The 25,269-nt window shown below is 42.7% G+C and overlaps 2 protein-coding genes across 2 annotated transcripts in view; one reads left to right on the plus strand and one right to left on the minus strand.

The window, feature by feature from the left end:
• The first annotated feature begins 608 nt into the window (after window positions 1–608).
• On the plus strand, window positions 609–20,971 carry dbh (dopamine beta-hydroxylase (dopamine beta-monooxygenase)). Its single transcript, XM_072659261.1, has 12 exons — window positions 609–941; window positions 6,837–6,983; window positions 7,490–7,747; window positions 10,474–10,650; window positions 12,104–12,206; window positions 13,032–13,198; window positions 14,406–14,549; window positions 16,314–16,352; window positions 16,706–16,765; window positions 19,029–19,156; window positions 20,056–20,215; window positions 20,840–20,971. The coding sequence occupies exons 1-12, from the start codon at window positions 609–611 to the stop codon at window positions 20,969–20,971; spliced, it is 1,848 nt and encodes a 615-aa protein (XP_072515362.1).
• Window positions 20,972–21,720: 749 nt separating this feature from the next.
• sardh (sarcosine dehydrogenase) overlaps window positions 21,721–25,269 on the minus strand; it is a 60,150-nt gene continuing 56,601 nt past the window's right edge. The window contains exon 21 of the mRNA XM_072658497.1: window positions 21,721–22,848. Within this exon, the coding sequence (XP_072514598.1) occupies window positions 22,714–22,848 (135 nt within the window). The 3' untranslated portion in view covers window positions 21,721–22,713. The remainder of the gene's footprint in view (window positions 22,849–25,269) is intronic.

Genomic DNA, 25,269 nt, shown 5'->3' on the forward strand with positions numbered 1-25,269 from the left:
CCAAAAAAAGGGTAAAGTTTGACCAGAGGGTAAATAAACAATCTGATTTTCGTTAACCCGAGCTAACGCAATTAGCCAGAATAAAGTGGGGTCTGTCACAGGGTCCTGCTTTTAAAAGCCGGAGACTGAGAGAGCGAGCGCGAGAGTGAGAGAGAAGATGACCAGATCCACCAGACAGGACTGAAGGAGTGAGTACAAATGTCTTGCAAATCTATTACAGTGGATATCCATATATTATATCCATATTTTTGAAATATACTGTTGATATGTAACATGTACCATATTTCAGGAGGCGACTCAATCAGACCTAGAGAGGGACAAGTGCGACTCTGGGTGGAAGAGAGGTCAGAGAAAACACCCTAAAGGTGGAGGAGACCAAGGAATAGAGACTGAATGAAGGGCGGAGGAGAAGAACATGGTTCCAGTCCACCAACAGTAGCACTCAAGTGAGGATCCAGCTTCTGTGCCAAGAAGAGACACATTACTCTGAATCAGCTGTACCACCAACTTTGACAAACACCTTCCTCACAAAAGCAGCAGGTTGTAAAGAAGAAGGTCAGAGAGGTTTCAGGGTGATCTCCAGCCAGAAGCAAGCAAGCAACATCAGAATGCGCCTGCTGAATAAAGATCTGCGTCTGCAGGACGTCGTGCTGATGTACGTGACTCTTCTGGCCGCCCTGGTGGTCCTCCTGGTGGCCCCCTACCAGGCTCCATCTGCAGTAGCCCCCTCCAGACCCCGCTTGCCCTACAGCGTTCCGCTGGACCCAGCGGGACAGCTGCAGCTATCCTGGAACATCAGCTACCCCCGGCAGGAGGTGTACATGGAAGTCAGAGCCAAGGAGCTGCGCCATGGTCTCCTGCTTGGCATGTCCGACTGGGGTGAAGCCACCAACGCTGACCTGGTGCTGCTGTGGGACGACGGGCAAAAGTCCTACTTTGGGGTAAGAGACACTCACATACACGTCTTTATTACAAACAGGTTCTTCTATGGAATCGGTTCTAGATATCAGAGAGTATTTAAATCAGAGAGTACCATGGTTACATTCTCCTGCCCTATATGCAAAAAGGGTTATACTGGAAAAGGGAATCTTTTAGTGCTATTCTAAAGAAGGTTTTCTATTATACACATATATAAAGGGTTCTTCAAGGGTTCTCTAAAAGCAATAGTTCTATATAGAACCATGAGAACTGAAAGAACCACTTAATTATGATGATACGTATGATTAAATGCTTTATTGCCTGGTTAATGTCTTTGGATTGGTGGAAAAAAGGGTTCCCTTATCGTCAAAGAACCATTCTCAAGTTCTGCACTACGCTTTCACACTATATGGACAAAAGTATTGGGACACCTGCTCATTGTCTCTTTCGAAATCAAAGGCCTTAAAAGAGTCTATCCTGCTTTTGTTGGAGTAGCTGTCTCTACTGTTCAGGGAAAAAGGATGTTGGATGATTACCACTCACCTCACACCCATCCAAAGCATTGGATGGAGCATTACCCTCATTCAAGAGAACACAGTTTGTTCCACTACTCCACAGCTCAATGCTGAGGGGCTTTAAACCCCTTACAGCCCACACCTTGCATTAGGCAGCATGGTGCCAATAGGCTAATTTATCTGCTCCAGAGAGTCCTATTCTATTGGCCTTACGTCTGTACAGGGACTAGACAAGCTGTGTGTGTGTGTGTGTGTGTTTGTGTGCATTTATACATCTGTGTCAGCAATAGGTGCATTTATCAGAAAGGGCGTCCTCAAACATTTGGACACATAGTGTATATGGAACCATTGAAAGTCCTATTTCAAAAAGACTTAAGCAATCATCTCCCGTTCCTGGAGTTCAGCTCCCGATAAAACAAACCTTCAGAGTTCAAGAAGTTTACTTTAATGAAAAATATTGTCTCGCATGGCTTCGCTTTTTTGCGTCTGACTCATCTCAGCCCAGCCCTAGCTGAATAATATTTACATAAGAAAAGATTAAGATCTCATTGTTTCCTTTTATAGCTCTCCTCTACGTCTCTTCTTTTCTACAAGTCTTCCAGCAGTCTATCAGTGCAGCAGGAGATCTCATTATTTTCTCATTTGTCTCCAGAATGTCTTACAACAATGTGCCTATATTAAACTCCCTAGAATTCAGAACCCAACGATGCTTCATTAATACCACACTCAGATGTGCTTTATTTCCCCAGAGACTAAGAAGCGATGATACTGGGTGTAACGCCTAAAAGTAAAAGTGCCAAGAAGGGTTCACTGTGTTGCCATTGCTTTCTCAGTGTTTAGTGCACTTTAGCTATGTAAAATGATGCTGGGTGATATGGTCAAAATATTACATCATGATTTGTGAAGACTTTTTCACGATACATGTGATCCCTGACTAAATGCATGAGTAAGGTCAGATTCTTAAAAGCTACTATTTAAATACTCTCCCGCAATTAATACAGTGATTTTTAGTCCAAATGGTGCTGCACTCCACCCAAAGTACCAGTTTCACACTAATTACACTGTCTATTATGAAACGTGCAGCTGATCAGTGTTCTTTAAGCACTGACAATATCCTCAATATGCTTAGAAAAGCATATTGTCTACTACTATTGTCTATAGCTGGGGGGTCGCGAGTTTGAATCCCAAGACACGTTGCTTTGCCATCAGTGGCCAGAGTCTGAGTGAGCACAATTGGCTGTGCTCTCTCCGGGTAGGTAGATGGCGCTCTCTCTCTCTCTCTCTCTCTCTCTCTCTCGTCAAGGTGTCTCAGATTCTTATGCTTGCCCATTTGTACCTTCAAAAACCGCTGTCCAGTATACCTACCCCTTAACAGATGCCACTGTAGATGAAGATGTGTTTTTCACCTGGTACTAATGTTATGGCTGATCAGTGTATTGTTCATTTGCACATAATAACTAAAAAACACAGGCTGAATAGTAAGAATAAGTCGATACTACTGCCCTACTGTTGTCATACTGCCCTACTATTGTTCTTCATGTCTGAAGAACCCCTTTTTACAAGTGTCAATATATACAGGAGGTCTTTTTTATTAGGGTCTAGGTGGTCCTGTTTATCTGTTCTTGTGTTTGTGTTAGCTGATTAAAGCCACTCTATTCTGAAAGATGAAAGCTTAGCTCACCAACCTGCCCCTACTGTGCCCTGTAACGCCTTTTGAGGATGAAAATGAACTGGCGCTTCATGAAGAGGGCCTCTGTGATGTGTATTTACCTGAGAGAAGGTAAATTGCTGAATTAAAGGGTCAGGCGGCTGGCCGTTTTTATTAGGAGTGTGAACTGCCTGCTGTTGGGGCAGCCTCTTCTCTTTAGCCTCTCCAATCTGAAGAGCCTCTGTTGAAGGACCTGGTTATGATAGCCCCGTCGAAACATCCTCCCACACACACACACACACACACACACACACACACACACATTCATTCCAGTTTGTTCATGCTGACGCAGTTCTAGAAGTGGGCAATATGATTGCATTTTATTATAATAATGATAAATTGTATCACAATACACGTCTGTGCTGTGGATATTGTTTGTACGTCTACAACACTGAACAACTGCATGTGTCATTACACAGAGGACATAAGCAGGTGCGGGCTAAAGGTTAGAGAAGTAGGCCCCTGACCAGAAGGTAAATGTTATTTTTATCACTCTGTAAAAACAACACAGCACATCCAACAAGAACAAAAGCCTTACATCTTTATTACCTCAATAAAAACATAATGCAGCACAGAAAGCAGTGAGATACTCACTGATATGTTTTACATGCCATAATAGACATAACAGACACAATATCTGCTCTCTTTAGCCACTGCTCTCTAACCATTTACCTTCCTCTATTCCTCGCATGACAGCTCAATGATGTTGGTGCATTTACTTGATAAAAAACGGATGTGATTTACCAAAGTTTAAAATTCATTGATTTGTATTTTGTTAGTGTTGGAAATTGTCAATTGTGTTTCAACAAAACACATAAAGAGCATTAGAACTCCAAGATCACATTCCTGTTTATTATTACTCTATCCATTTATTATTACTCTAAACCAGTAAAAACAAATATTCAACCAGTACATTTTTATAACCAGTCAATTTTTATCTTATTTAGGCCGCTATAGGGACTAGCAGAAAGGGCTTTTACACAGTTTCTCTCAAGCACAACATGACTACTGACCATATTGTCCAATTTTCTCTCAAGCAATTGTTCTCTAGCCATCTAACTTCCTCTGTTCATAACCTGATATCTCACTGATGTTGTCGCATTTGCTAGATGTGATCTAAGTCCAAAAGTCATACATTTTTGTTTTGTTAGTGCCCAAAACTTTCAATTTTTAATAAGAAAACACATAAAGGAGTAACACGGCTCACTTTTGTTACTTTAATCACTCTGGAAAAAATACAGTGCATCCAACAAGAGCGAAAGCTTTGTACTTCATTTTACACAGGATAAAGACATTGTAATTCACAGAAAGCACTGATTCTACTCGCTGATCTATTTTACACTGCATAGCCTCTAGACGTAGAGGTAAACCAGTAAAGACAACCAGTAAAAACAAATATGCAGCCAGTGGATTTCTATTCTAATGGCCCCCAGATAGCCTGCAGTTCCTCTTAAACACAGTGTCTACTGACCATTGCCCCACCCTTTTCTCTCTAGCCATCTACTTTCTTTTATTAATAATGTGAAATCATAAAGATGTTGTTGCATTTATCTGATATATAATCAGTGATCTGGTCTGCCACACCCCAAAACCCGAAAAAGTCTATAAAAACAACTCACAGATCCATCCACAGTTTTATCATTACTATAATCACTCTGGGGAAAAAACACAGTGCATCCAACAAGCCTCATATATCACTTTAACATGACATGAACATGACAGCTCACAGAAAGTGCAGCTTTTACTGCTGTAACTCCTTTGGACACAGATTTAAACCAGTAAAAACAAGTATTCAACCAGTCAATTTGCATTTCGCTGGTGGAATGGCCTCTAGAGGCCTCTTGTGGGAAGGGCTCCTACATAGTTCCTCCTAAATACAATATCTACTGACCACTGCCCCTCCTTTGTCTCTCTAGCCCTTGCCCCCTTAAAGAATCTGGATGAAAACAGAAGGGCAAGCTAAAGCCAATAGACCCCCCCTCCATCATGTATTATGAATTCTTTCTCGCTCTTGGCCGCCCTGCGCGTTTCCCCCGCAATGAATGTTGAATGGACCGCCGTCCGCTTAGCTCCGACAGCTCAGGTCAAAACATTGCTGCTGTTTAGCAGAAGCTAATTGACACTGACATGCTGCAGCTCAGGTTAATCCGCACCGCCACATGGCTTCAGAATTTTTAATTCCTTTTCTTTCTTTTTTTAAACTGTGCCCTCGGCAAAACGTACACAGTGAATAGAACATTAGCCTAGCATGAGTCTCCTCTTCATATCCAGTGAGCATTAGCTCATGCTATATAATGTAGAGAAACTCAAAACTAAAAAAACCCACACAGAATAATTAACAAACATCCTACTCTATTCATGAGCCCGTGTGCTACAAGCGAACATGCAGATTGGAGCAGACAGACGCAGCTGTTGCAAAGGCTCCTGGGTAAGGCCCTCTTAGGACTCGTTTTGTGCTCTTGCTCAGTCTAACATTCGCATAATTCAGCACACAATCACTTTCTCTAACTACCTCCACTAGACCAAGGGGTCCCTGGCTTTGGTTTCAGCTTCAATCTAGATGGTTTTCCTTGAGATTTAAACAATTTTAGTCCCATCAGTCATTTTTCAAAGTTGCAGATAAATCACATCTATACCAATTTTTCTCCTTTCAGTTTCTGCACCCCACATTTTAGCCAAAAGTTTGTGGACACAGCACACACACTGGACTTTTTCCTAGTGCGGACAACGTTCCGAGACCGAGCGGGAGGGTGGACTCAGAATATTTTTGGCCTGGAGTACAGGTTGGCTTTCTGGTGGTCTTTGTTGGTCCCCAGTGGTGTGGTGAATAATGAAAGAAAGGGAGGAGAGGGGGTGGAAGTGGGTGCAGCGTCTGTCTGAAACGCAGGGTTATATAAGGGGCTTGAGGGCCAGGAGGGGTTCAGAGTGTGGCCCTTCTCCCAAAATGTAGTTTTATCTCATAACTCTCAATAATATCTCAACACCTCCATGTCTCATAACTCCACTTATCCAAATGTATTGGATGAGCTTTGGGACCAAAAAGGTCTTGCCAAAAGTTTGTGGACACAGCTCTATTAGCCAAACGTATTGGATGAGCTTTTGGACCAACTTTTCAGGGCCGCGCTTTGGTTCAGACAAACTAGCTGTTTGTTCATTTGAAGGGACGTCCAGACATGTTAACTGCCCTCCTGTTGGCTGGCTGAAGGCCAATTAGATTTTATTTTAAGGGAGAATGAAAACAGACGAGTGCTCTGTTAAACAGAGCAGGCGCAAGCTCGAGAACGCTACTTTTCAGAGCCGAGCGTGACGACACAGTGGTCTTATTGCATAACTTCTATGGGTTTAACCAGTCTAAAAAATTATGAATATGGAATATGGGACTAGAACATATAGACGTTTCTGGAAAAGCAACAGACACACACACAGCTGGAGAAGGAAGCCAGTCTGTCTGTCAAACTTTACTATATGCTTGCAAATTGCTTACAGACTGCAGTAACAGACTGACTGTGTTCCAAACTGTGAACCATGTTCAGACGCAACTAAGGCCCAAAGCACTGGTGGTTGAAGCGATGTACAAGCACATGTGTGTGCTTAAGCAGGTTTGTGCATGTAGATGTGTGTGTGTGTGTGTGTTTGTATGTTGAGGTTTGTAAGTTGCTCATTTTATTTGTATGTGTGTATCTGTATGTATGTAGGATGCGTGGAGTGATGCTGAGGGCAGGGTGATGTGGGACAGTCAGCAGGATTACCAGCTGCTGGAGGCCCAGAACACTCCCCAAGGATTCACTCTGCTCTTCAGGAGACCCTTCAGCACCTGTGACCAACACGACTATGTCATAGAGGCATGTAATACTACTCAACAAGCACACACACACACACACACACACACACACACCATTTTGTAAATTAGATGTTTGAATGAGAAGATCATTTTTAAATGTATATGGTTAAGGTTCAATAACAATGGATGCTTTTCACAGAACTGCACAGAAGCCATTTAATTCAATTCAGCTTGACTGTCATCACACTAATACAGGGTTGTACAGTACCACCAAACACTGCTAGGCTAATGCAGCAAGGCGTTTAACACACTAAGGCGTACTACTCAGTAACTCCAGGGACTTCTGTATAAACGGGTGGGGCTAGTCTTTGCTATTAGAAATTTGTAACAACACTTTTGGCCTGCTGGCGGTCTATAGGCTGTTTACTGGGTTAAAGAACTCTCAAATGAACAAACACCAAAATTTCTGGAGAAGGAAAATGTGCTTTTATTGCATTAACTTGGGTTTAACACCATTATTTGCTGACTGCACATCATTTGCTGACTGCACTCTGCTTTGCATGGCAGGAGGGCACAGTCCATGTGATTTACGCACTGCTGGATCAGCCAATCCACTCCCTCAAGCAGCTCAACGTGTCCCGCCTCCAGATGGGCGTTCAGCGAATCCTGCTGCTGCGCCCGGACACACCCACCCCCTTTCTGCCACCAGACGTGCAGAGCCTAGAGGTCCTGGCCCCTGACATCATCATCCCCAGCCAAGATACCACCTACTGGTGCCACACCTACCAGCTGCCCCCCAATATGCCCAAGAACCACATCGTCATGGTAACAGCCTTCAGCAGCAAACTACTGTAGATGTTCAAAGCTGTTTGCACATCCAGCGTCTACCAGCGAAGGAACTGAAGTTTTTTAGACTCTCAGTTCTTCTCTTTTTTGATGGCCTAAAATAAAACATTCAACCTCTGAGTCTGAGGTTCGACCAATCACAGAGCAGTATTCGTTGTTGCTGTCAGCAACATGACAGAATAAAATTAAACACAGTGAAGGAATTAGGAGCTAAATGTGACTGAGGACAGAGGAAGAAATTCCCTTCCTTGGATATATTTGAGTATGTTAAATTCAAGGGTTCTTCAAGGGTTCTTCAGTAAGGGTAGTGGTATAGCTATAGCTATATAGCATAGCTACATATAACCATGACAACACAAAGAACCATTCACAAAACATTCTCTTAAAAATAAAGGTCTGACAGAGGGTCAGGTGAGCGATGCTAAGGTAGACCCATTTGTGGTTCCATAAAGGACCGAATTTGTAAAAGTGATGTTTGTGTAAAGAACCTTTTAAAGGTTTAATAAAGGTGCTATTAAGGGTTCTTTGAATGAATGCACAGATGGGTGAATGAATGCACAGACAGACAGACAGATAGATAGACAGACAGACAGACAGACAGACAGATAGATAGACAGACAGACAGACAGACAGATAGATAGATAGATAGATAGATAGATAGATAGATAGATAGATAGGCAGACAGATAGACAGACAGATAGATAGACAGACAGATAGACAGATAGATAGATAGGCAGACAGATAGATAGATAGATAGATAGATAGACAGACAGACAGACAGACAGACAGACAGATAGATAGATAGATAGATAGATAGATAGATAGATAGATAGATAGATAGATGAATAGACAGACAGACAGACAGACAGATAGATAGATAGATAGATAGATAGATAGATAGACAGACAGACAGACAGACAGACAGATAGATAGATAGATAGATAGATAGATAGATAGATAGATAGATAGATAGATAGATAAAAAAATGGATCCTTATGGAACCATAAGTGGTTCTTCTATTGCTCTGCTCAAAGAACCCTTTGTAGCACCTTTATTTTATTTAGTGTAGATGATTTAATAGGTTTTTGCCTGATGCTTAAAGAGCTCCTCGCATTGGTGGAAGGTCTTTTGTAAATGGTTTGATATAGAACCGATTAAAATAGTACCTAAAAGGGTTCTACTGTTGTAGTCACAGAACCCTTCTTAAGTGCTCTATGCAGAATATGTTGATGCTTAGAGCATGAAGGTAAAAGTACTATCATTTGCAAACACCACTGATTCACTTCTGGCTGTGGTTCTTCTATGAGGTTGTTCCAAAGAACCTTCAGGCACCTTCAGGAGTTTCTGGAGGGCTCCAGCAGATAATGCCGGTTGATAGTGTAATTTAAGTCACGAATTAAACTTAATCTGCACTTGAAAAAGCACTTTAGTGTTAGTCCCGGTTCTACATGTGGACGAGGACGTGAATCAGAGGCACCGACGTGAAGCTTTATTGAGTTTTACATCCAGCTCTCCGGTTCTCCCACCAATACTGACGTCTTTGTCATGTTGCTCAGCCGGCACTTTATTGAGAAGGAAGAGCTTTTAGACTCAGTGGTTTTATTATTATCCTCTAGAATGACTCAAAGCCAACTGACGCACTAGAGTTAAACAGTGCGTGTAAAGATGCCAGTGTCTGAGGAGCACATCCATCCCGCTGACATACAGATAAGGGAAAGAGAATAACAGTACCATTTACTCATCTCTGCGCTCTCTCCCTTTTTGCGGTGAAAATGCGTGGTGAGATTAGCGTGATCACAGAGGAACTTTCTCTCTTTTCATCTCTTGCTTCAGTTCTACTATCCTGTTGTTACAGGTACAATATAGTGCATTTACTGAGTATTACGTTATTGTTTGGTGTAGAAACACTAAGTGTGTGACTTTGGTTGGGGTGCAAAATGCTCACATGCTGTTTAACAAGCCTATTTACCACCCTGTTACTTTGCCTTATTTTCTGAATCTCCTTTTATGGTGGGCTTGTGAAAAACAAAAAATGCGCTCTGGTCTGATTGGTTGGTTTATGTCACTGCAATGGCTCACAGGAGCCATGTAGCACAGCGTAGTATACCATAGCATAGCACAACTTTTAGCACTGTAACAACAACACTGTAGTAGATCTTTATCACAATCACTGCGTCGTCACGTCCAGCTCAGAGTAGTTTAGCGAAGGGATTAAACATGGGTCCCATCTGGGTTATTCATTGCATACGGGGCCTGGATGAGACTCATGTGAGATTAGGGTGGGCTGTAATGATGGGGGCCAATTTGGGAAGCCCAACTGGGACCCACCTAGCCCACATTCCACCCATGACTAGCCCCACATTAGCATGTTGGCTGGGAATGTTTGAGGTTCATAGTTTGTCATTTTTTAATGCATCAAACTCTCATTATTCAACTATAGGAAGGGAAAATGCAGTTTTGGAGGCAAGTCATTTTTATAGTTTCAAAGATATTTAACAAAAAGTTTAGCTATGAAGTTTGCTTAGTCTTGATCTAAATATCATTGATCCTGATGTAATGTGTTTTTAGTCATGTGGAAACAATTTAAATTGATTATTAAATATTACATATTGAAAGTAAATGAAACAAAATTAGCTTTGGAGATAAGTACAATGAAACACAACTGCTGCATCAATAAAAGTACACAACTCTGTCTCTTTCTGCAGTACGAGGCGGTGGTAACCCCCGGTAACGAGGCCATTGTGCATCACATAGAGGTTTTTGAATGCTCTCCACAAATGGACGGCGTCCCTCTGTACAGCGGCTCCTGCGACTCCAAGATGAAGCCGCACAAGCTCAACTACTGCCGCCATGTCCTGGCTGCATGGGCCCTGGGAGCGGAGGTGAGCACACACACACCCCAAATCCCAGTTTTACACAGTTTATGACAATCATCATCCAGCATAGACATTCTGTACTGATCTGAAACAGCATCTAAACACAAACCAATGGCATTTTAACAACTAATCCTGAATATCATTAAACAGTAAAATTCTGTCTAATCACCCCAGTGACGCCACTTCTCATCTATTTGCATTAACAGCTTTTCCTAATCCACAGTCAGAGAGGAGGTCTGCTGCAAGAGACAAAAATATCTGTTTTGCGGATGGTAACAGATGCGCCGAGTGTATATTATGCAACACTAATTAAATTCAAAACCACAAAGAGCACCACAGTCAAAAATGACTGAAGAAATTAATTCATTTTTGAAGCAAAGGCTTATTACGTGGAAAAGCAATCTGCCTTAGATGGTCTAACAATGGTAGGAAATGCTACAAGTCGGACAGGCAGAGAGACAGACAGACTGATTGATTTTGATCAGAAACCACAATGCAGTATAAAACTAAATGTAATCAATAAGAGTCTCATCACTGATCCTCCCTCTTTAATGCTGCCCCATCTGTACCATCATCTCCATCACTCTCCTTGGCTTGGTGCTGGGCTTTTCTCTAATGGTGCTTTATGATTGACAGGGCAGAGCATCAGAGCACATACTGAGATCCAGAGCAGCATCCCGAGCTAAAGATACGCACAGGCAGGCAGATTGATCGCCCACGTTCACTAGGTGCCAGTCAGGGATTGGAGTGGCACTGAGTGCCGATCGGAGAGCAGAGGCGTTCTGGCAGAGCCAGGACTTGATACTGAGATAGAGAGAGAGACAGAGAGACAGAATGAGAGAGAGAGAGAGTCCAATTGGATTACACTGGAGCAAAACTAGCACAAATCATAGCTTCTGCTGGCTGACAGCGCCAAGCTGGAGAGATGAGATTACACAGGCAGGAAATATTGGGGCCTTTTGTATGTTTTTGTTTTTTTTAATAGATTGATGCTTCTCTCCTTTTTAAATCATACTAATTTGTTTTTTTTTTCACACCCAAAGGGAAATATGTGTTTCATTTCCTGAGAGAAAGAAGAAAAAGAGGAAAATTAGGGAGAGAGAGACAGCGAGAGAGAGAGAGAGAGAGAGAGAAGAGAGGAAATGGAGGAGAGAACAAGTGGAGGAGGAAGAAAGCAGGCCGGTTACGTAAAGCAATCGCTGGACTGGGTTTCTGAAGGCTTTTAAAAGAAGACCCACGAAGGGTTATGTTTCACCTCACAAATGGGTTCAGTGTCCATCACAGCAGGCGTAGCTGAAAGAACACAGCGTGATTGAACAGCTATTCTCACACCACCTGAGTCAGCGCTGGCAAACTTTCTCTGCTAGCCTGTGAAAGATGATTAAGAAGAATTGTAGTGTAATCAATCAAAGAATCACCTTCAGTTTGATTAAACTGTGTGTGTGTGTGTGTGTGTTAGCCTTTCTACTACCCCATGGATGCTGGTCTGCCTCTAGGGGGAGATGGCTCCTCCAGGTTCCTTCGTCTGGAAGTTCACTATCACAACCCACTTCTCATTTCAGGTATACACACACACAGACACACACAGACACACACACACACACACACACAAGCCAGTTTTTATACAATGTCCAGACATGAGATCATACTTATGTCCCATATATATATATATATATATATATATATATATATATATATATATATATATATATATACTACTATAAATAAATAAATACTCACAATAGGTCCAGTATGTATTAAAGACATTTAGGTACCTGTGTTTAATAATAACATGTCTCATATATAATATACATATAGGTATCTATATATTTAATAATGATATGTTTCATATATATCATATTCATATATTTATTAATAATAGGTCCTATATTTATTACATATATTTAAGTATGTCTTTTTAAATATCATCTGTCCTGTCATATATACACAAAATTATTTATATATATATATATATATATATATATATATATATATATATATATATATATATATATATATATATATAATCATATTAATTTGAGTATATTTATTAATAATAGGCCCCATATTTATTATGTACATTTAGGTGAATATATTTCTATAGGTATCTATAATAAATATCTAAGTATCTAAGGTCCCGTTTATTTTACCAAAAACATTTAAGTACCTACTTTTCATTAGAATTGGTCCCACAGACACACACACACAATTTGTTCAAACAGAACCAATTAGGCCTCCTTGATTTCAGCTAGTCTGTTATGACGCACATCCTCTGTGCTGTAACCACTGCTTCACTTGTTTATACCATACAGGCCTTATTTTAACAGTAAGAACATTTATATGTGTGTGTGTGTGTGTGTGTGTGTGTGTGCACGCGTGTGAGACAGGTCGACGGGACTCCTCGGGTATCCGTCTGTGGTACACCCCATCCCTCAGGCGGTTTGATGCTGGGATCATGGAGCTGGGGCTGGTTTATACTCCTGTGATGGCGGTCCCTCCGCGCCAGAGCTCTTTCCCACTCAGTGGATACTGCACGGCCGCATGCACACGCACGGTCAGATCCATTACTTCCTCTTCGTCTGATTCACCACGATTTCACACATAACACTTTAAACACATGCTGGACAAAGGGTTCAGTATGAGCTGAGCTTGTGAACGCATGCACAGTGCGCATTGGTCAAGGGACGTGGATAAAGAAGTGACAGTGCCAACTCCCTACACCTTGCTGGGTAGCAGGCTAACACTAGTGCTGAGTTAGCATGTTTAGCCAGTGTAGATACTTGACTGTTTATCTGCCTCATAACAAGAGCCAGCAACCAGTATTAAGACAACTCTAATGCTGCGTCACCTAATATTACAACCAATCACTAGCTTCCTCCGGTCTTTAATAGAACACGACTTACACGCTCACTCTCCAACCACTCACATTCCCCCTTCCTCCCCACTACCTTCTGGATGGTCTTGCCCGGTTGCCCAGGGGGGAGGTTCTACCCCTGCCATCTATGTGCGGCTGGAGATGCTACAGCACCTGGGCCGATGATGGGGCCTTAGCCAAAGACTTTAGGTGGGGTTATGACATAACTGAATTTTTGGAGAAGGCCCACGACCTGAACTCCTCCTGGCCCTCAAGCCCCTTATATAACCCGCTTCTCAGTGGCGAAGAAATGTCCACCCCGTCTACTCTCACAAATGGGGGCTGGGGTGGTCTGGCTTCACATGCAGACCACAAGAAAGCCAACCTGGACTGCAAGCCAAAAATGTCCACCATCAAGTGTGGGCCGTACTAGCAAACTTACAATTATTCTGTCTATCAAATAGCTAAATCTTACAGAGGTTAAAGTCTTTTCTTCTTGGACGCTTGACTCAGGAGTGATCTGGTCGAATACTATTAGTAAAACAACACTACAGTTCCCACAATACCATGCAAATCCACCGTGTACTTACTGAGTCCCGCGAGGTCTGTACTGTAAGGGTCGGAATTACTATGCATACCATTAAACCCCCAGTAGGTGTTTTTACACCATGCTGTTTAATTGACTTTAGTCTTAGTGTTCTTTATTAATCCTAACTCCAAGAAATGTGTTGATAATTGGTTGATAGTCCAGGTTTAAAGGCAGGTAACCACAGCCAAGGCTCATTTAGTCATCACATACTGTACGCTGGTCCCAGCGGTGGCTTCTAAACTGAGCTGAATGTTTTGTAATGAAGGGCTATCAGCTCATTCACTCATCGATAATGTGAATCATCATTTTCTCCTCCAGGCTCTGCCTCCAGGGGGTATCCATATTTTTGCATCGCAGCTGCACACTCACCTGGCTGGGAGAACAGTCCGTACGGTTCTGGTGAGAGGGGGCAGAGAGGTGGAGGTGGTGCAGGAGGACAAACACTACAGCACACACTATCAGGTAATATTCTCATACAGATAGATGGATGGATGTAGACATGGACACTACATACACACTCTTTAAATATTTATAGGTATCATCCAACACCTGATCAGTGTCCGAAACCGTGCCCTATTCACTATACAGTCATATCTGAATATAATAACCACACCTGGTTTGGAATGAACCCTGCCCATTATATCAGCACTGTGTAGTTCTGTAACCCCAGACTGTATCCATCTGTTTCCCATCTGCCCAACTCTATTACCCTGTTCCTCAATGTTCAGGACCCCACAGGACTGACCACCACAGAGCAGGTAGTATTTGGGTGGCGGGACATTCTCAGTACTGCAGTGACACTGACGTTGTGCTGGTGGTACGAGTGGATCAGACACAGCAGTGCTGCTGGAGTTTTTAAGCACCTCAGCGTCTCAGATCAGTCCGCCAACCAGAATTACCCAGAATTACCCAAATGCTGAGCAAAATGCCAATGGACCAGCAGCTTTGCAGTTAGGGGGCCAACAGTGGTCCGCCATCCTGTTGCTATCAGGGTTCTTGATCAGACCCACAGTGTAGAGTCGTATCTCGCAAGAGTGAAGCTTGATTTCCCCCAAAGATGTAAGCTTTTAGTGCTTTCAGTGCATGATGGTGCCAGGTTTGGGGGTCTCAGAATCTTTAAAGCAGTTCTTTCTGGCTTCAAAACAAATGATTGGTGGTACTGTATAAAAACAAACACACACACACACACACACACACACACACAAATATGCCCAAATGTGATCATGTACCCACAGACACACACACAGTAATGTGCCTACACACCCAGTTGCACACACACTTTTGTCTCCCACACATTTTACGCAAAGTTTAATAAGCATACAATTGAGCAAATGCCTGTCTGGGAGGCTGAGCTGTTAGATGTTAATAATGTTAATAATTAGACCATTACAGACTTCAGCTCTCACAGTTACAGCAGAGCAGGCCTCAAAACCCCAAATCTTTAAAGAAGAAATGAGAAATATTAAGAAAAAGGTGCTTTCTTATATATAACCACCCCCCCCCCCAGCATTGAGCTGTGGAGCAGCGGAACTGTGTTCCATGGAATACTTTTAAATGGGACGAGTTGGGGAGTTGGGGATGAGGTGGTGGGGTGGTGATCACCAAACATCCTGACCTCACTAACGCTCTTGTCGCTGAATGCAATCAAGAAGAAATGCATTTAGTTGCTGTAAAGCGCACCCATTGCTGACAGATGTGAAAATGCACACAAAAGCACAGCTTGTCTAGTCTCTGTAGTGCTGTACTGCCAATAGAATAGGACTCTCTGGAGCAGATAAACAGATTAACCTTTTGGCACCATGCTGCCTAATGCCAGGTGTGGGCTAGAGGGGTATAAAGCCCCCCAGCATTGAGTTGTGGAGCAGTGGGAGTGTGGACTGCTGCTTCTCTGGAATGACGGATGGTGCTCCATCCAATACTTTTGGAGGGGATGAGGTGGGGTGGTGATCATTTAACATTCTGACCTCACTAATTCTTGCTGAATGCAATCAAACCCTCACAGCAATGCTCCTCCTCCAAAATACAACAGAAAGCCTTCTTCCCTAAACAGTAGAGACAGTTACTCCAACAAAAGCAGGTTTAAATATAACAACAAAAATAGCTCTTTTTAATACCCTTGATTTAAAAAACAAAACAATGAATGAGCAGGTGTCCCAATACTTTTGTCCATATAGCGGATGTCCTACTGTATCTATAAACACTGACATCTCTCTGTTGCTCTTACAGATAATCCGTGTCCTGAGGAAGATGGTGACTGTTCTGCCAGTAAGTTCCTCTGCCAGCAGTGCTTACATATAGGACAGCCAGCGTTCCGCACTAAAAGAAGGGACTTATTTAGACCAAAGAACAAAAAAAGAGAAAAACACGAGAGCGATAACACAGACATCACAGGAAATGCCTGGAGGCAGCAAGAAACCAACAAAAGAACAGATCCACTGCATTTAGACTGTCAATATCAGCTCCCACACACACAGCAGAGCTGCCAGTTCCATACAGAGCTGCCAAACGGCTGCAGAAGCAAGGTTTTAAATAATCTTCTGCAAATAGAGAGCATTGTTGAAGCTGATTAGAAGGGTGTGATTCTGTCGCTCTTCTTTCTCTCTCTGTGCTTCACGTAGGGTGATGCCCTGGTGACAAAATGCACGTTCAACACAGAGGACAGGGACAAACCTACAGTGGTGAGTTTGAGCGCATAACACACACACACACACACACACACACACACACACACACACACACACACACACACACACACACACAAACTCTTTGTGGTACTTTTTCAAGTCTATGAAAAAAAGCCCAAATCAAGGTGTATGGAGGTCATCTTGGGAGGATGTACACTAGATGTTGGAACATTGCTGTGAAGGTTGGATGGTGTTCAACCATAAAGACATTAGTAAGATAAGGTACTGATGTTCCGGCACTCCAACTCTACCACACACTGGAATGATGGTTGGTGCTCCATCCAGTACTTTTGGGATGAGTTGGGGAGTTGGGAATGAAGTGGGCTGGTAATCATCCAACATTCTGACCTCAGTGACACACTTGTTGCTGAATGCAATGAAATCATCACAGCAATGTTTCAGAATATAGTAGAAAGCCTACTTCCATGGGCAGCAGAGTTAGGTACTCCAACAAAAGCAGAATAAACTTGTTTTGTAATACCCTTGATTATGGAAGAAACATTTATTGAGCAGGTGTCCCAATACTTTTGTCCACATGGTGCATGTTCATTTGGAAAATTGACCAGGGGTGAAAAATAGTTTGTTGACCTTTAAAATACTTATATTATATATATATTATAACCCTTTTTGGTGTCATATAGAACCATTTCTGTATGTATGAAGAACCATTTAACCAGAGAACCAAAGAACCATTCATATATTCAGCTGGGTCTTTGAATTCCCATGTTCAAAACAGACTAGACTAGACATGCCTGTAGTTAAGGGTACTGGGCCTGCAGGCAAGCTGACATAAGCTAGCATAGATAAAATAAACACACACACACACACACACACACACACACACACACACACACACACTCTTGTACGTCGGAGAAGTTGGGCCCCTTGGGCTGCAGACAACAAGCTGGCATGCATTTTTAAGCTTCTCTCAATGGCCAGTAAACACCCATGGAGAGATTACAGCTGGAGCTTGAAGCAACGGCGTTCCCTTTACAATACTCACCGCTGTGCAAACATGTGCATCAGCATGCTGCACCTCCAGGAATAGGACATTTTTGTCTTATCCTCGTCCTTGATCTTAACAGATTATTCTGTACTGTAAATCTGCAGAATTTAGTTAGAGCCCTACGTCCACATTTTGCCCTCAAATATTGTGCTGCGTCTCTGAGTGGAACACTGTAACAATGAGGGTTACCATATTGTCATCTTGCTCGGTGATTGGTGAGGGTGGTGAATGGTGGCAGAATGAGAAACCCCATGCACTATATGGACAAAAGTATTGGGACACCTGGTTAATTATTGTTTCTTCCAAAATCAAGGGTATTACAAAAACTGCTTTTGTTGGAGTAACTGTCTCTACCATCCAGGGAAGAAGGGTTGTTAGTGCTCTCCAACTCAATCCAAAGGTATTGGATGGAGCACCAACCATCATTCCAGAAAACACAGTTCTTCCACTGCTCCACAGCTCAATGCTGGGGGGGAGGGCTTCATACCCCTCTAGCTCAAACCTGGCATTAGGCAGCATGGCAATAGGTTAATGTTAATCTGTGGGTAAGGTGTAGGGTCACAATGTTGAGATTTTCATGGTATGATAGCACTGTTCTTTTTTATTTTTATTATTATTATTCATATTATTATCTGACCCTGAATAAAAAAAGAAAAATGATTTTAATGGAAGTAGATGTGAAATATCTCCCTTTTGAAAACAAATAAATACAAAAGCTACATGTGAGCTAATTATTTCCAGCTAATGATTATTATAATAAAATAATAAAATTATTATTATTATTATTATTTATCTGCTGATACTATCTCAAATAATCAACTTTGTTTGTAAACTGTGAAAACAGTAAGAAATTGGTGGGATTTTTCCCCTTCCCCCTCCAATAATGTACATGATATGATAACCATGTATTTTAATTGAGAGTGGGCTACATGCGACACTGCAGCAACCACTTGGGGTACCATAGCAACTGCCTAGCAACAGGATAGCAATCATCTAGCAAAAACTGTGCAACACACCTGGGATACCATAGCAAACCCCTGGGACACTGTCGCAAGCATCTAGCAACATAGCAACCACAAAGCAACATCATAACCACCTCACAACCTCTTAGCAATACTCTAGAAGCCACCTAGCAAAAAAAATGACTACATAGCAACAGATGTGGAGGATTTATTGAACCTGATGAAAGCTGATCATGATGCGGTGCAGCAATCCATTCTGAAACCCTTGTGCCCCTGTGTGCCCTTGTAGGGTGGGTTTGGGATCATGGAGGAGATGTGCGTGAACTATGTGCATTACTACCCTCGCACACAGCTGGAGCTGTGCAAGAGCCACGTAGACCCAGACTACCTGCAGAAATACTTCAGCTTCATTAACAGGTACCTACACGAGTTCTGTAGGAGTTCCGTCACATTCATGGTACTTAGTATTTATTTGTAACCATTTAACAAATGACGTGTTCACATTTCTCCACCTGTTCACTCCTTCTTTCATTGGTTGAATCAGACCCTCTGGTGCAATTCACTAGGGCAGGTGTGAACACAGTAAGCACACTAGGATGTGGACCTAAAACAACTGCACAAGACCCTTGAGAGGAGGTGGTCTCGGTCTGGCCCCAAATGAACTGTGGAGCGGTTCGTTTGTGGTGAGAATGTGATCTGACCTCGATCCCACTCAAGAATCAGGTGCTCTTCACAAGTTTGAGCTTAAGATCTACGGAAGACGAGCATCCAGGCCTTTTGTCCTTTCTGTCCTGGCACCAAAGTGGTGGAACGAACCTCCCCTGGGTGTCTTCAAACTCAGACTGAAGACCCTCCTCTTCCAAGAGTACTTGGGCGAAGTGTAGTGTTGAGTATTGTGGTCTCCATGCTGGCTGTTGCACTCAGCAATGTCTAAGCTAGAGCTCTAGAGGGATCTTTTGGATCCTAGCCTTTACAAACTAGCTAAGGGTATTTTCTGAAAACGTCTGAATGTAAATACTGCCCAGATAATTACCACAGCTATGAACCAATGCCATCTCTACCGTTGCTCCATGTAAAACTGCACAGAAATCTGCATTAGGCCAAAATTCAGGACCTGCTTCCTGTATTTAACGTCTTGTTCCTGCCCCAGACAGGTCTGACCAATAAGCAGAGAGAGAAGGTCCTCACAAACTCGCCCCCTAGTCCCTTCCTTAAGCAGTGCTGACAAACATCATCATCTGTGTTCAGAACAGCTGTTCAGGTCTACCTACCAGAGTCCCTTTTCACTGATCACCCTGTCTTGCTTTGCCTGCTAGGTTCCATGGAGGGGAAGGATGCAGCTGTTCCCAGAAAACTGTGGAGGAAGAGTTTTCCTCTGTTTCCTGGGATCCCTTCAGTGAGGAGGTGCTGAATTCCCTCTACACCACCTCCCCCATCTCCATGCACTGCAACCAGTCCACTGCCGAGCTCTTCCCTGTGAGTAACACAGCAGTGCCAGCACACCATTGAGTTTGTTGAGAGGTTTGATTCTTCAAAATAATCAATATATGGAAGTAATGCAGAATGGGAAACCCTGTGCACTACATGGACAAAAGTATTGAGACACCTGATCAATCATTGTTTCTTCCAAAATCAAGGGTATAAAAAAAACAACCCTGAGTTTATCCTGCTTTAGATGGAGTAACTGTCTCTACTGTCCAGGGAAGAAGGGGTTCTACTAGATTTTGAAGGAGGATTGCTGCGAGGATTTGATTGCATTCAGCAACACGAGTGTTAGTGCTCTAGCTCAAGCCTGGCATTAGGCATGATGGCAATAGGTTCATGTTAATCTGCTCCAGAGAGTCTTCTTCTATTGGCAGTACTTCTCTACAGGGACTCGACAAAGCTGTGTCAGCAATGGGTGCTAGTTAAAGTAGCTGAATGCATTTGCTAGAAGAGGTGTCCACAAACATTTGGACATATAGTGCATCATTAAAACAAGGCCTTAGGCAGCGTGATTTTGTAATTATATCAGGTAATAGATTTTTGTAGTGGGATTGGGTTTAACCCTTTAACTGACTACTTAACATACCTCACACACTGCCTTTTTCCTTCCTCCAGGGAGACTGGGAGAAGCAGAAGATTCCTGAGGTTTTAGAGGAGATCCAGAGGCGCCCGTACCCCTGTGAGCTCGGCCGGACGCCAGTCAGAACCACTGGACCTACAGAGGTGCAAACGGACCACACTGGCTAAAATAAGCCCATTTAGTAACAGTCCAGTGCCAACAGGGTCATCCCCTGACAAAGTACTCACTAACAGCATGGTATAAATAACTGAAAACATGAGGATGCCCCTCTTTTAACTGAGTTTGTTATTTTGTTTCCTTTCCTAAAACTAAAAAGTGTCTAATAAAAGAAAACATGCACAACCTTTCTGAAATAGTTGACCTTGCAGCCATTTCAGCCCTGTTCTGTTTGTTTGTTATTGACAACACATTCACAGCAGATTTATCAGTCAATCTGTCAAATTGCAAAAAGCTTTGGCAACAAAGCTACAAAGATTTTCACATTATATACACAATTGACAAAAGTATTGGGACATCAGATCATTCATTGTTTCTTTCAAAATTAAGGGGATTAAAAAAGAGCTTATCCTGCTTTTGTTGGAGTAACTGTCTCCACTGTCCAGGGAAGGCTTTCTACTAGATTTTGGAGGAGCATTGCTGTGAGGACCCCACCTCATCCCCAACTCATCCCAAAAGTATTGAATGGAGCACCATCCTCGCAGAGAACACAGTTCAACTGAACTCACACTTTTAAACCAGCACAAATAATAAAAAACACCTGGATTAGTTCAGTCTGAAATATCTAATTTGTAAGTGCACAGTATCGCAAATCTACAGACATGCTAAAACCTTGTATCTCAGAAACAGCAACTCTACAGGTGAAAGAATACACATTATCTTTCAATGGAAGTCAGTGTAAAAGATTTTATTCCAAGTCATTCTGCAGCATTTTTATTGGTTAATTCGTCATGAAATTTGGGTACAATGTAAATAACAACTGCCAGACTCTGATTATGACAAAAAGTGAATTCATGGTTTTTGCAGGACAGCTGTAAATATGTACACTGGTACAGCAGGAAATCATTCATTTTCACCTCAAAGATCCCGAGCAATGCTGCTTTGCCATCAGCAGCCGAAGTCAGAGAGAGCACAACTGGGCGCGCTCTCTACAGGTGGGCAGATGGTGCTCTTAAGCGATGTTGGCCGGCACTGGCGCCTGTTAGCTTGTGTGGCAGGGGCAGAACCCTTTGAGCTGTCCGGGCAATCATGCGGCAGTTCAAAAAGAGGCGGTGGCTGGTTTTGCAGGTATTGGAGGAGACGTGTTCATTTCTTACCCTCCTAGTGTCGGGAGCATTGTTAGTGCAAGGGGGCGCTACAAGGGGTGGGTTAATTGGCAGCACCAAACTGTGAGAAGAAGGGTTATATGAAGGAAAGAAAAGTGTTGCCCTCAAATAATCAACACTTCTGTAGCAGAACAGCTGAAAAGAGAGGCACGATTCAAGCTCAGATAAAGTACTTCCATAAGACCTTAGTGTTTGTGACCGTGGTTTAGTTTAGCACCACCACTAAAATACTTACTTTATTCATTCAAGTTTCAATAAACATTTCAACTGGTCATATTCTGATAGAAAATCCTGCTTCTGGATGTTTAAGACTGTCAGTTTTTTTCTTTAAACTTTCTCAGTAGCTAAAACAAAAAAGAAATTAACGGCACAGTTACGGCACAGTTCCCTGCAGACTCGCTCAGCACACAGCGCTCCCCTAGATATTAAACATCAGTGTAGAACAGTGGGGGGTGTTTTTGCCCCTCTATTAGAGTCCTGAGGTTAAAAAACAATAGCTGCTTTTTTGCTGTGGATGCTGACGTAAGTGGACCGCTGTACATGAATGCCCCGTTTCCATTCAGCCCTGCGGGTCCCACAGGAAATCTTTACTCTGTGCTGTAGATGCCTTTCACTCGCTTGTTCTCCGGGTCGAATGGAGACTTCAGGTGGGCTTTGGCCTTATACACAACTCCCATTCTTTCCAGAGTGAACTCACCGCTGCGGATAAAGTCAGGACTCACCTAAAAACACACACACACACACACACACACACACACACACAAACACAAACACAAACACACTAATCTTTTAAGAATATCTTTATTTAGAGCTGTATGATTAGGACAGAAATGTCAAATGAGACGAACTTAGTACGTATCAAATATGCTTTGAATTAGTATTAGAAAGACATTTCTCCCATAATTTATTCTTAGTATTTCATTTTCTATCCTAAAATAATAATTTCCTCCAGCCTACTAATCATATGGGGTACCACAGCAACCAACTGGCAACGGCTGAGCAACCACTTTGAGACACCGCAGCAACCAATTGGTACACCATATCACAACTGCTTAGCAACGACCTACCAGCCACTAAGCGACTTCATCATATCATTCACCAGAAGAAAAAATAAATTTTAAAAAATCACAGCCACCATCTAAACAATTATAAAACCATATATAAACCACTTAGCAACACCATAACAACCACTTGAATTCCCACCTGTGATAACACAGCCACCACATTTGTAATGTCATAGCAACACAACTTAGCAACACGAAAGCAACCAGCAAGCAACACCATAGAAACCTGGCAACCACATAGTAACAGATTTGCTTTGCAACTGCCTGGTAGTGGTAGTGAACACACACACACACACACACACACACACACACACACACACACACACACACACACACACACACACACACACACACACACTAGTGAACTAGGGGCAGTAAGCACACATACACCCAGAGAGGTGGGCAGCCAACTCCAGTGCCCGGGGAGCAGAGAGGGTGAAGGGCCTTGCTCAAGGGCCCAATAGTGGCAGCTTGCTGAGCCCGGGTATCAAACCCACAACCCTGTTATTGAACTATAGCTCTAATAGCTCTAACTGCTGATCCACCACTGCCCCTTTAAGGTACAACGTGTCTGATGTGTCAAACGTCTGTTCTGTGGCTATCTAGTACACGGCCAAATAAGCCAATTCCCCCATATGCATTTAAGAGAGCCACAGGGTGGGGGCGCTGCGGGTGCTCATTGTCTGGTGATGCTCTGAAAACAGGTGGGAAAAAAACATAGCTGCTGAGTTTAATTTAAAAGGAAAGCAAGCAAACCTGGATGAACCAGTCTACTAAATGATCCTGACAACAGTGGAAAACACTCCTACGACCATTCCGCTCGACTCGAATTTGAGGCTTTATCCTCTAAACGTTTCTGATTTGAGCCTCAGTTAGCTGGAACATGGTCTGTGCTGCGATGTTTAGCCTGCCAGCTAACTTATCTAAGCCTAGACAGCAGCAAACACAGCAGAACTGCAGTCTGATTTCTGTCACTCCAACAGCAGTCGATGGACTTCGCTCTCTCAGACACAAGTTTTTATGGCTGGCATGTGTGTCAGCAGAATGTTAAATGTTGTCAACTGCTCAGTGGGGTTTAGCTGAAAGGAACCTTCAAGGGACAATAAAGTTCGAGCTCAAACCTGAAAAAGTTCATCACAGCATCTCAAACTGCAATAATGATAAAAAATATGATTCGCTGTACAGCCCTAAATGTGTCCCACGACAACTTCCTAATATTGCATCTGCACTGCCCACTTTCAGCCCCACTCAGGGACACTTAGCCCCTCTGCTAAACAGCTTTACTGAGAGAAACGCTGCCAAACGTCTCCTCTCAGAGTGAGCGGCAACCGTTACAGACCACTTAAATCCCTGCATCTCCATCTTCATGTCAGAGCATTCAAACTAAAAGAGGGCGCTCTCTTCCTGAACCTTCCTTCTTTCTCCTGCCCCCCCCCCTCTGTTGCAGCTGTAATGAATTCGGTGTAAAGGTGGGAGCAGCTGACCCAGGTTGTGCTGGGCAGACGCAGCTTTAATGGATCTGCTGTGAGACGGAGGCTGAAGTGAACTGAAACAGAAGCATTGAACTAATTACAGCCAAACATACACACACACATACACGTACACACACACCCCATTGCTTCTAACACACAGACAGGTGCAAAGCGCTGAACTGAAGGGAGGTACAGATGAATGTAAAGGTCATTATGTTCTGTCACTGTCATAACAAACCCGCACAGCTATGAAACAATAACTGTACTAGAGAAGAAGGAAACGGAAAGAGTGTGTTGGCTCCTGATGTCTTAAACTTCCCAGGCTGTGTGCGGGCCACACCTTAATCACAACTACCTTAATTACAGATTAGTTTTATAGTAGATCAGTACTGAGTAAGATATAAGATACTTAATACGTTATACTCCATCATTCAGAATCAGTAGAGAAAAGATCATAGTAATTTATGTAGCAGAATAATTCATAGTGGTTACTGAATAATTGATGCTAGTTACTTAATAATGTATACGAATATGTTACTGAAAACGCCATACTGCTTAATAAATGATTCATAATGGGAATAATTGGATTAATGGAATAATCTATGGC

This window comes from Salminus brasiliensis, chromosome 16, assembly GCF_030463535.1.
Source record: "Salminus brasiliensis chromosome 16, fSalBra1.hap2, whole genome shotgun sequence".
Lineage (NCBI taxonomy): Eukaryota > Metazoa > Chordata > Actinopteri > Characiformes > Bryconidae > Salminus > Salminus brasiliensis.

Bases quoted from the DNA above. Each gene is read 5' to 3' on its own strand.
- dbh (XM_072659261.1), top strand. From the start codon at position 609: ATGCGCCTGCTGAATAAAGATCTGCGTCTGCAGGACGTCGTGCTGATG. The intron at 6,984-7,489 runs GCATGTAATACT...TTTGCATGGCAG, and splicing joins AACACGACTATGTCATAGAG to GAGGGCACAGTCCATGTGAT. The intron at 19,157-20,055 runs GTACCTACACGA...TTTGCCTGCTAG, and splicing joins TACTTCAGCTTCATTAACAG to GTTCCATGGAGGGGAAGGAT.